Consider the following 12,406-nt stretch of genomic DNA (forward strand, 5'->3'; position numbering starts at 1 on the left):
AGTCGACACATCCAGGCTACCTCCCATGCTGAACCAGGGGCGCTGCGCGGTGAGAATCGGGGGAGAGAAGAGGGTGGCCGATTTTGACGGCCTCTCCTTTACCTTATCTACAAGAATTGAGAAAAAAAAAGAGGAGAAGAGACCCAGGAAGAGCGGTGCGTGGTCTGGCGGCCCGACGGCTTCCTCTTCTTCATCTGTTTGGTGTTGGCTATTCCCCTCGCTTCTCCCGCTCTCCCTCACAGTCCTGGTCGATCGGTCGCGATGAGAAAAAGAAAAGATGGGCGGAAGAGGCGACCATCTGAGAGGGCTAGAACCATCTCAAGCGGTGGCCCGAGGGAGAGATAGGCACGTATCGCTGACTTTTAGTTTTGTGGTCAGTCGATTTTCTGGTCATTGGATTGTACTTTAACATTTGTGTAGTTTTTCTTTTTAATGTCCTGTTTTGCTGGTGTAATGGGCTGTTTGGATTAGACTGACCCCTATTTTGGGTCAGTTAATTTCCTTCTTAGACTGGATTTTCATGTGTGCATGCTTTTTTCCATGAGTTTGCTTTTGTTTTCTCAACGTGTACACTTCTATTTTTCTATTTTTCAGTTGAGTTTTTTTTCTTTACATGTATTTCCGAATGTTGAGTGTGTGTGTGTAAATGTATACATGTACAAATTACATTAGAGTACGGAAACTTCACTCTTATATATTTATTCTATAAATTGTAAGAAGTGCATTTTTGTGCTAATTGTGTGGTTTTTTTTAATTTTATTTATTCTTTAAGGGAAATAACAATGATAACTGTTTCGCTAATTAAATACAATTTTATATTGTTATGTGTATGTATGCATGAAATTACTATACAATATTTTGGGTAAATTATAGTAGACTGCTAAAGTTGCATTATTAAATGTGTATTCACTGTATATTATAAAAAGTGCAATTTCACTGCAAAGTTGTGTGCAAGTTTTATTTTATTTTCTTTCTTCTTAAGAGTAATATCAATTTCACTAATTTACTCTCCCTTAGAAAATTTTATTTGTTTTATTATGTTTAATTTTTAATTCATTTACTGTTTTTAAGGATGATACCAATGCCACTACTTCATGCCTTGTTTAAAAACTTTGTTTTTATGTAAAATACACTATTATATGTTTATTCTTACATAACTAAAAAATTGCAATTTATGTGTAAATTATGTGCAAATTTTATCATTATTATATTTATTTTGCTTCTTCTTAAAGGGTGGTACCAATGCCACTATACTTGACTTCTTCTTAGTTATTTTTATTTTTGTGTTTGCAACTAAGTATACAAGCAAGTATGATAAACCATGTGACTTAATTATAGTAGAGAGCAAAAATTGCACTGTATATGCTTATTTTTTGCATATTACAAAAGTGCAATTTTAGGGCATACTTGTGTGCAAGTTATTTTTTAATTTTCTTTCTTCTTAAAGGGTTTCATTTTCCCCTAGAAAACTTCATTATTATTTTTTAGTTTTTATGTTTTTTCTTCTTCAAGGGTTTCATTCTTACATAGAAAACTTCATTATTATGTTTTAGTTTTAATTTTTGTATTTTTTTTCTTAAAGGGTTTCATTATTCCATAGAAAACTTCATTACTTTGTTTTTTTCTTCTTTTTTTCTTTCTTCTTAAACGGTTTCATTTTTTTGTTCTTATAATATTTCATTCGTCACATTTACATTTCATTTTCTTTCTTTATTAAGCATAATACCAATTCCACTAATTCATCCCTTCTTTGGAAACTTCTATTTTGTGTAAATTCCACAATTATATGCTTATTCTTGCATATTTTAAAAGGCGCAATTTTTGTGTAAATTGTGTGTAAATTTTTTACATTTGTTGTTTTAGATTATATTTTATTTGTAAAGGGTAACATAAATGTCACTAATTCATTCTTCGTTGGAAAACATCATACTTTGTTTCTTTTTTTCACTTTCTTTCTTCTTAAGGGGTAGTAGCGTTATCACTTATTCATTCTTTCATATTAAACTTCCTTATTTTGATTTAGTTTTAGTTTTCTTTTCTTTCTTCTTCAATGGTAATAGCGCCACTAATTCATTCCTGTTTAGAAAACTTCTTTTTTTGCAAAACTTTCACTATTATATGATTATTATTGCAAATTATAAAAAAGTGCAATTTATGTGTAAATGGTATGCAGATTTTGTCTTTACCGGGCTAGATTTATATATTTTGTTTTTCTGAAGGGTAATACCAATGGCAGCATTTTAATTTTTACAATCTTTTTGTTCAATTATTCTATATGGTGACAGCACCACACGTATTAGAAGCTCATGAAACCGACCATTTTTCTTCTTTTGGGTTATCATGTAACAGCTCACAATAATTAAATCCATGGTAATTAAAATAATGTGTTTTAGGAATACTTAGAAAATTTTACCCCTCTCATTGTCTTTTTTGTGAAAATTCCTCTATTATGTACTTATTATTGCATATTTAAAAATAGTGTAATTTTGTGTATATTGTATGCAGATGTTATCATTCTTTGTTTTAAATTTTGTTTTTAATTTTTCCTTCTTAAATGATAATATTGGTGCCACTAGTTCATTCTTCATTACAAAACTTCATTATGTAGATTTTTTTTAGTTTTTTATTTTATTTTATTTCTTCTTCAAGGGTAATACTAAAGCCACTAATTAATTCTTTCCTAGGAATCTTTATTGTTTTGATTTTGATTTTGTTTTTATTTTATTTTATTTCTTCTTAAAGGGTAATACCAAAGCCACTTATTCATTATTTCTTATAAAACTTCATTGTTTTTATTTTTTTTAGTTTTTAGTTTATTTCCTTTCTTCGTTAAGCTTACCAATCCCACTAATCCATTTCTTATTAAGAAACATGTTTTGCGAAAATTTCGTTGTTATATGCTTATAGTTGCATATTATAAAAAGCGCAATTTCTGTCTAAATTGTGTGCAAATTTTGCTCATTATTAGTTTTTTCTTAAAGTGTAATATCAATACCAGTAATTCATTCTTACTTTGGAAAAATCATTATTTTAAAAAAAATAGTTATTATTTTATGTTCTTTCTTCCTCAAGGGTAATACAAATGCCGCTAATTCATTCCTTCTTAGCATTTTTTTAGAATATTCCACTATTATATGCTTATTCTTGCATATTGTGAAAAAACGCAATTTAAGTGTAAACTGTGTGCAAATTTTGCCATTGTTTATGTAGTTTTGTTTCATTTTTATTCTTCATAAACAGTAATACAAATGCCACTAATTTATTTTTTTCTTAGAAAACTTCTTTATTTTAATTTTATTTCAGAGTTTATTTTTTTTCCTTTCTACTTTAAGAGTAATGCCAACGCCACTAATTCATTTTTTTCTTAGCAATCTTCCTTTTGGCGGAACATCACCATTATATGCTTATTATTGCATATTATGAAAATCATAATTATGTGTAAATTGTGTGCATATTTTATCATTATTAGTGTTTTAGCTTTGCGAGAGACACATGGCAAAATTTTCTCAGGTAATTTTCTCTAAATAACACTGCGTCTAGACTGCAAGTATACTGTAGCATGTTGTGGGACAGAGATACTTTGTGTTGGCCACATTTGAACACGGTCAAAAAGGAAATTTACCTTACACTCTGACTCCCTCTTATTAAATTTCTCTGTCATGCATGCATTCTCTCTCTCTCATTTTTTTCACATGCATGCACACATCACAAATCTCTCTCAGTAACGCGCTCTCTCTCTCTCAGAGACATGCATGTCTGTGCACAGCACCGTCTCTCACGAGGGATCTCTCTCGCTTTCCTAGATCCACCGCTCTGCCTCGCCATGCACCCTCCGCTGCTCTCTCCGCCGCTCTTTCTCGCCTCGCCTCCGCCGCGTCACCATGCCGCTGCGCCGTTGGGGAAGTTCAGGCTACCGCGGCGTTCGCGCGCGCCCCTCCGGCTCCTTCTACACCGAGATCCGCTCCGGGGAGATGGGTCTCGTCCTCGGCACATTCGACACCGCCCATGAGGCCGCCCGCATGTACGGCGCGGCGGCGTGGCGCCTCCGGCGGCCTCGTAGGGAGATGAACTTCCCCAACGTGGCGACGAGGGAGCAGGCGCAGGAGCTCGCGCCTCCCCCACGGCTTGTCATGGATGAGTACCGTCACGACAACCGGAGGCGGGAGCACCGCCTCGGCATCGCTGAGATGGACGAGGAGGCCATGGCGGTGTGGCGCCAACGCTTCCCGAAGGACGTCATCAACGAGCTTGAATTCTACACGCAAAGGAAGGCGGAGAGGAGGGCGGAGCGAGCCGCCTATCGCGAGGACATGCGTACGTGGACGGCGGCCGCGCCCTTCAACATCGAGCTCAAAGAAGCATCGACCTGGCACTCCAACGATGAACGGTGGATTGATGCCTTCATTACGACGTCGGAGTCGGAGGAGGACACCACCGAGTCGGAGTCGTTGTCGGAGGAGGACGACGTGTAGTTGAAATATGACTATCGTTTTTTTATCTATCTATGCTATGAACTATCTATGCTATCATTTTGTATCTTTTTTTATCTATCTATGCTATGAACTATCTTGTTTTTGCGTACATATGTGTATGAGCACGTTGTATAGCGCGCCTGCTAAAGCGCTACAGCGGCGCGCTAAAATTTACAGCCTGGTGAAGCAACTGAGGACTCGAGCGCAAAAACAGCCGTTGCGCGCGCTGTAAAAAAAATTTAGCGCGCCGCGCCTGCGCGCGTCTGTTGTAGATGCTCTTATCATGTACTCGCGAGGTCTCATCAAAGAAAAAAAAACTGTAAAAAAGAAAAAAAATCGCTGGCTTGGCCAGTCTAAGTTTTGTATGTATATATTTGGTAGTTCCTCCATCAGAACTGAAAACACATTTTAGTAATGTGTCACCACTTATTGGGGCAGTGGATCCTATGAAGTTGTCTAGGCAGATATGTACAAAGCAACAGACGAGCAAATCAGATGGTAAGGCGTTTGGACAAAGCTATCTATCTAATAGTCCTCGTCGTGGTTTACTGCTATGCCATATCAAAATAGTGTTCATAAGAGCATTCACGAGTGATCCCGCGTATCCTCCCTATACATCCTGGAGGAAATTTCGGTCACTCGCCAAATTTGGTCACTCGCCAAATTTGGTCACTCGCCAAATTTGGCCATGACTTGGGTATTGATGGTGATTTCAGTTGAATCAACCATTTGCATAGGCCGGCAAGATCCATTCATGCAAGATATCCGTTTGGTATATCAGTTTTTATCCGTCTCCTATCCATTGAAGGATAGGGCAAACTCTCTCCTCCAGGCTTCGCCGGCAAGCCCGTGGATTCGTCTCCTCTCTTTCTTCCACTTTGGTGGTCAGTGGCAGGGAGGGGAATCCAGGTGCCTCCTGTCCGTTTAGTAGTTTAGGTTGAGTTTTTTTTAGTCCTTGTAGGTGCAGCGCTCGGGCGGATGGCGGTGCTTCTTCTTCAAGTTTGTCTTGCAGGCTCTAATCCTCCTCGAGTTAGTCCATCTAGATGTAGTCGACGGAGCTCTGGCATAGATTCATGCCGTCTCCTTGGGACGGTGAGGTTAGGGTTTTCGTCGTGTGGCGAGATTTGATGTCAGGTGCTTCACATCTAGTAAAGGGTTCAGAGGTAATGACTGTGGTTCCATAGCGCTGGTCCTTAGGGGCACGTGCACAAAGACTTCGTGGTTGTCATTGACAAGGTCAAGCCGGCTCCGGTAAAGGAGGTGTAACAGCGGCGTGTCAACGGTTTGTTCTGACGATGGTAGTGGTTGTTCGGTGGTCTCGGAATCTCGATGTAATTTTTATTACGTTTGAGGTGCTTTGTACTTTCAGACAACTTTAATAATAGATTTGGATCATTTTCGTAAAAATTATCACGATCATATGAACCACTCTACACATACCAGTATACCACATCCTTGATGTTCTACTTCAATTTGTACCAGATCGTGTTGTTTTTAACTGAAATTAGAGATGATCGTTTTAGCTCTAGGAAGCATATGCTAGCAGATGAACAATAAATTCAAAACAAGTGTGCTTGACAATTTTAATGTGAAATGGCTAGCAGTGCTTGGTAGGTGAAAAAATAAAATTAAGTGTGACATTGGACATATCATTCGACATTGGACTTGTTTTTTCACACAGATCAAAATGCTTAAGGTTTGCCCCTAAAAATTTGCAAGTAGCATTTGAGTATGACAATGAACACATCTTTTTTATTAAATATTTTGTACATTGCAAAATACATTTTTGACGCGCACGAACATACGCTTCCTTCCTAGAGGCAAATTGGATTTCTGGAAATTGAACCCTTTCTTTGAGAGATACCTGACGCTGGATCACAACAGTATCCTTCCTGAGTGTTGTGCTTCAGGTCTAGTGGGTTTTCGTGCAGACGAGTGTGTGTTGCTTTTGCATACGTGTTTAAGTGACGGTCATGTGCATAGTGGGCGGCAGGATGGGGACAAAGAAAGGGAATGGTCGGCTTGGATGGCCTCTGCCTTTTTGCCTTTTCTGACTCAACGCACCCCCCAACCAGATCTGCACTGCACACATGCAAAAGCAACGCATTCGATTCCATGCATCGCCTACTCGTTTCACACAGACGCGGAGAAAGGATCTTCTTTTTCCTAAATAATATTCTGCGTCTAAGAAAAAGAAAAAGATAAAGAATGGGATTTGGAATCTCATCTCTCCGTCTCCTCCTGGACTTTATGAACTTTAATTAAAGTGTGCACCTAGGAGAGGAGAGGAGCCCTAGTGCCGGTGATGAAGCATGATTAGAAAACTACGGTGTTGCATAAGGAAAATAAAGAAATTCTACCAAGAGATTTGAGTGGATGCAATTTTTTTTCCTCAAAATTAAGACCAAATGAATCATAAGAGCAACTCCAACGTACCGACTCATTTCGTCCGCGCGCGTCCGTTTGGATCGACGCGGACAAAAAAGTCGGCTCAACGCGCCGACCCAAACGGACGCGCGTCCGCTTTTCGTACGCCCGCCAACCCATTTCTGACCCAATTTTGAGCCTCGTTTGCGTCGGCGCAGACACAAAACGGACGCGCGCGGCGCCCGCCTACTCCTCCCCTGGCCCGCTAGTCGGCGGCACATTGGTCATCCTCTCCCATTCCAACAGCAAACCCTCGCCCGCCTAGATACGATGACTATTAAAGAGGGGGTGGTCGGATACGATGACTATTTCGAGTATTAGAGAGGGGGTGATTGCTGTGTTTGACCCTGAGTACTTGAGAGAGCCGACTCCTCAAGATATAACCTGCTTGTTGGCGATGAATGCCAGCAGGGGCTTCCCAGGGATGCTTGGCAGCATAGACTGCATGTACTGTGAGTGGAAGAACTGCCCTTCTGCTTGGCAAGGCAGTATAAGGGACATGTCAGGTCTTGCACTGTCATACTTGAGGCCGTGGCCTCGCAAGATTTCTGAATTTGGCACTCTTTCTTCGGCATGGCCGGATCACACAATGATATCAACGTGCTTCAACGCACGCCGGTGTTTGCAAGGCTTGCCGAAGGTAACAGCCCCCCGGTGAATGTTACCATCAACGGCCACAACTATGCCAAAGGATACTACCTAGGTGACGGTATCTATCCTCAGAGGATCACTATTATGAAGACAATCCCCAACCCTGTCGGAGAGAAGAGAAAAAGATTTTTCCAAGAGCAGGAGAGTGCTAGGAAGGACGTCGCGCGTGCCTTTGGTGTGTTTGCAATCTCGATGGAGCGTCGTTCGGTATCCTGCTAGGACTTGGAGCATGACTGTGGGAGGTGATCATGCACATCGTAGAAAATGAGTGTCCGAAACGTATCGACGATCAAGGGTTTCAGTTTCAAGGTGAGAATGTTGTGCCTGAGTATGGACGAGCGGCAATGTTTGAACAATTCATCCAATTTCATTATAAAATGCGTGATTAGAAAACTCACATGCAGTTGCAAAATGATTTGGTTGAGTATATGTGGTGTCATATTGATAACCAATAGATGTATTCTTTTTATTCGGCTTGTAAAACTATGTGAGACAATTTAATTTTTATTCGACTTGTAAAACTATGTTTTATTTCTTGAAATATGCAAAATGTGTGCATATTTGTTGAAAAAGGGCGGCCAGCCGGCCACGCCGATATATATGGGTATGCGTGTTGGACGCAGTGCCGACCCAAATCAGAAAGAGCGCGGACACCGAGCTGGCGGCCAACCTAAACGGACAAAAAGCGGACAAAATCACCGTTGGTTTGGGTCGGCGCGTTGGAGTTGCTCTAAGGGGGAAATCCTTCGAATCAAGCGAGCGCTCGAACAAAATTTAAGGATCGAAAACCTCCAATTTTTCGGTGAAATTCCTTTGAATAGACCCTAAGAATTCAAACCAACAAGAGCTGTATATTTGATTCCAAGGCATAAAATACTTGGTCATTTATTCACAATGCTCCACTTTTCAAATGTACCTACAGATGCTTGCAAACGAAGATAAGCACCTTCATTCCACGCCCTACAAGGCTATATATTCCTTTTCCTCTTCACGCCTAGTTAATTAAACAAACTAACCAACCATCATTTCACCGCGTGCCGCCATGCTATTCTTCATGCGTTCTCATCTCAGACTCTATTTAGAGTCTTCCACTCCGACTCACTGACACACACACACACACACACACTCAGCTCCATGTCTCCTCGGCTCATCGCCGATCACCGCTGAGTTGCGCCGACCGGAAAAGATAGAATAACCCTAGGCGACTTCCATCGACCGTATGCTGTATGGCGGCGACGGTGAGGAAGCTGGTGGTGGAGGTGGTGGAGGCGCGGAACCTGCTACCGAAGGACGGGACGGGCACGTCGAGCCCGTACGCGCGCGCCGACTTCGACGGCCAGCGCCGCAAGACGCGCACCGTGCCGCGGGACCTCAACCCGGCCTGGAACGAACCGCTCGAGTTCAACTTCCCAGGGCCCGGATCCGGCGGCATCGACCCCGTCGCCGGCGAGCCGCTCGAGGTGGCCATCTTCCACGACGTGCGGGTGGCACCCACCCGTCGCAACAACTTCCTCGGCCGCGTCCGCCTCGACGCGCGCCAGTTCGTGCGCAAGGGCGAGGAGGCGCTCATCTACTTCCCGCTAGAGAAGAAGAGCTTCCTCAGCTGGGTGCGCGGCGACATCGGCCTCAAGGTCTACTACCTCGACGAGCCCCTCGCGCCGGAGCCTGACCCGCCTGCCGCTGATCCTCCTGCGGCCGATGTGGAGCCGCCCAAGGTTGATGCGCCGCCGCCGGCTCCTGATGCCTCACCTTCACCCGTGTGTGCGGACCCACCGCCAGAGGCAGAGGGGCCGGAGAAAGCACACGGAGCGCCACCAGCCGGCGACGAAGCCAACACGGAGAAGCCGCCAGAGGGTGACGGTGACCCGGCAGCGCCTACCCCGGCCACGGAAGATGAGCCGGTACTGAGTTCGGAAGCGGTGCCAGTTTCCGATTCAGCGGCGTCAGAGAGGCCGCCGGAGGAGGAGACCCCGCCACCGCCGCCGATCCCGACGCCAATGCCAAGGCAGGTGCCGGTGCCGCCGCGTCCGGCGCCGCCGCCACCGGATGTGCCGATGGAGCGATCGAAGCACGACCTGGTGGACAAGATGCCGTACCTGTTCGTCAGGGTTGTGCGTGCGCGAGGCCTGCCGGCGGGAGCGCACCCACACGTGCGCGTGGCCGCCGGCGGCCGGCACGCGTCCACCCGGGAGGCGCGCCGCGGCGCCTTCTTCGAGTGGGATCAGACATTCGCTTTCAAGCGCGATCCGGCCATCGACTCCCCGGGCCCCACGCTCGAGGTCTCTGTGTGGGACCTCCCTCCCGACGCCGATGTGTCCATCGCCGACGACCGCAGCTTCCTCGGCGGGCTCTGCTTCGACACCGCCGATGTCCACGCGCGCGACCCGCCCGACGGGCCGCTCGCCACGCAATGGTACAGGCTGGAAGGCGGGCGCCGCCTCGCCGGTGCCGACCTGATGGTCGCCACGTGGGCTGGCACGCAGGCCGACGAGGCCTTCGGCGAGGCGTGGAAGGCGGACTCCCCGTCAGCGTCGTCGTTCTCGGCTGCCGTCGCGTCGCGCGCCAAGGTGTACGTCTCGCCAAAGCTCTGGCTCCTGCGCCTGACAGTCATCGAGGCGCAGGACACGCTCACGGCGGCGCCGCCCCGCGACGCCGGCATCGCGGTGCGCGGGACCCTGGGCTTCCAGTCCCTAAAGACCCGCACGACGCCGGTGAACCGCAACGGTGGGCCGGCGTGGAACGAGGACCTGGTGTTCGTCGCCGCCGAGCCGTTCATCGACGAGGACTGCTTCGTCATCTCCCTCGAGGTTCGCTACGGCAAGGAAGCTTTCCCCGTGGGGTCGGCCAGCATCTCGCTCGCTGCCATCGAGAGGCGGGTTGACGATCGGAAGGTGGCGTCCAAGTGGCTCGACCTTCTCCCGTCCGACGAGGCCATGAGAAAAGTGGGCAAGAGGGCGGCCATGCACATGCACGGCGGCCGGCTGCACGTGCGCGTGTGTCTCGACGGGGGCTACCACGTTGCCGACGAGCCGCAGTACGCGAGCAGCGACTTCCGGCCGTCGGCGCGGCAGCTGTGGCGCCCGCCAATCGGCGCGCTGGAGCTTGGCATCGTCGGGTGCAAAGGCCTCCTACCGATGCGCACCGCCGACGGCAAGGGGTGCACGGACGCGTACGCCGTGGCCAAGTACGGCCCCAAGTGGGCGCGCACGCGCACCATCTCCGACAGCTACGACCCGGCCTGGAACGAGCAGTACACGTGGCCCGTGTACGACCCGTGCACCGTGCTCACCGTCGGCGTCTTCGACGACCCGCTGCAGTCGCTTCCGCCGGACGAGGGGAAAGACGCCGCGTGTTCGCGACCGATGGGGAAGGTGCGGATACGGCTGTCCACGCTGGAGAACGGCCGCGTGTACCGCGGCACGTACCCGCTAATCTTGATGCTGCCCTCCGGCGCAAAGAGGATGGGCGACGTCGAGCTGGCCGTCCGCTTCGCCACGTCCGGGACGGCGCTCGACGTGCTGCACATGTACGGGCAGCCGGTGTTGCCGGCGATGCACCACCTGCGGCCGATCCCGTCCGTGAACCGCGAGGCGCTTCGGCTGGCCGCGGCGCGCATCTCGGCCGGTCACCTGGCTCGCGCCGAGCCGCCGCTCCGGCGGGAGGTGGCGATGTGGATGCTGGACGCGGCGGAGCCCCGGGGATTCAGCATGCGGAAGCTGCGCGCCAACTGGAACCGCGCCGTGGCGGCGCTGTCGTGGGTGGCCGACGCGGCGCGGTGGGCAGAGGATACCCGGTCGTGGCGGAACCCGACGGCCACGACCATGGCGCACGCCGTGCTCGTGCTCCTGGCGTGGCACCCGGATCTCATCGTGCCGACGCTCACGCTCCACGTCGCCGCCGTCGGCGTGTGGAAGTACCGGCGCAGGCCGCGCGCCCCGGCGCCGCACCCGTGCGTGCGCGCGTCCATGGCGGAGGCGCCTGACAGGGAGGAGCTGGACGAGGAGTTTGACACGATACCGAGCGGGAGGTCGGCGGAGGTGGTGCGCGCGCGGTACGACCGCGCTAGGATGGTCGGAGCGCGGCTGCAGGCCATGGTCGGCGACGTGGCGACGCAGGCGGAGAGGCTGCAGGCGCTCGTGTCGTGGCGCGACCCGCGCGCCACAGGGATGTTCGTGGTGCTCTGCGTCGTGGTGGCCATGGTGCTGTACATGGTGCCCATGAAGGTGGTGGCAGTGGTCGCCGGGTTCTACTACCTCCGGCACCCCATGTTCCGGGACCGGATGCCGGCGCCAGTGATCAACTTCTTCCGGCGGTTGCCTTCTATGTCGGAACGTATCATGTAAGGCTAGCTCGTGTAGGATCTGCCGAGCGGTGTGGGAGTCTGGGTCGCCATGGACTGCAGTTCGAGTTGCACCTTGTAGTACTGGGTCGTTTTCCTTTTGTAGTACTCTCCCTCTGGTCCTTTTTATTCTGCATATTAGATTTCTGTCAAGTTAAACTTTGCAAAGTTTGACCAAATTTATATTAAAAAATACCAATATTTATAATACCAAATATATAAACTATGAAACTACATTTCATAGTGAATCTAACAATGTTGGTTTGGCATTGTAAAGGTTAATACTTTTTTCTATAAGTTTGGTCAAAGTTGAGATACTTTGACTTCGGACAAAACTTATATGTGGACTAAAATAGATCGGAGGGAGTACTTAGCTAGTAAAGAACACTTCAGCTATATGTAAGTCGTCGGAGTTTTAAATTTGGATAAGTCAATTTTCAGACCATGATTCTTGTGTCAAGATTTGTGCTGTTTTACTTTCTTGTGTTGTTTCATGACTTCTTAAGCTGATTTCTTG

General features: G+C 47.6%; 2 protein-coding genes across 2 annotated transcripts; both read left to right on the top strand.

Annotated features, from left to right (window-relative positions):
- The first annotated feature begins 3,881 nt into the window (after positions 1 to 3,881).
- Positions 3,882 to 4,472, top strand: LOC109774936 (uncharacterized). Its single transcript, XM_020333698.1, has one exon. The coding sequence runs from the start codon at positions 3,882 to 3,884 to the stop codon at positions 4,470 to 4,472; it is 591 nt and encodes a 196-aa protein (XP_020189287.1).
- A 4,056-nt stretch (positions 4,473 to 8,528) lies between these two features.
- LOC109774927 (multiple C2 domain and transmembrane region protein 16) lies at positions 8,529 to 12,144 on the top strand. The gene has a single exon (XM_020333688.3). The coding sequence runs from the start codon at positions 8,777 to 8,779 to the stop codon at positions 11,891 to 11,893; it is 3,117 nt and encodes a 1,038-aa protein (XP_020189277.1). The 5' UTR covers positions 8,529 to 8,776; the 3' UTR covers positions 11,894 to 12,144.
- Positions 12,145 to 12,406: the final 262 nt, after the last annotated feature.

The sequence above is a fragment of the Aegilops tauschii genome, chromosome 5, assembly GCF_002575655.3.
Source record: "Aegilops tauschii subsp. strangulata cultivar AL8/78 chromosome 5, Aet v6.0, whole genome shotgun sequence".
Taxonomy (NCBI): Eukaryota; Viridiplantae; Streptophyta; class Magnoliopsida; order Poales; family Poaceae; genus Aegilops; species Aegilops tauschii.

Bases quoted from the DNA above. Each gene is read 5' to 3' on its own strand.
- LOC109774936 (XM_020333698.1), top strand. From the start codon at position 3,882: ATGCCGCTGCGCCGTTGGGGAAGTTCAGGCTACCGCGGCGTTCGCGCG.
- LOC109774927 (XM_020333688.3), top strand. From the start codon at position 8,777: ATGGCGGCGACGGTGAGGAAGCTGGTGGTGGAGGTGGTGGAGGCGCGG.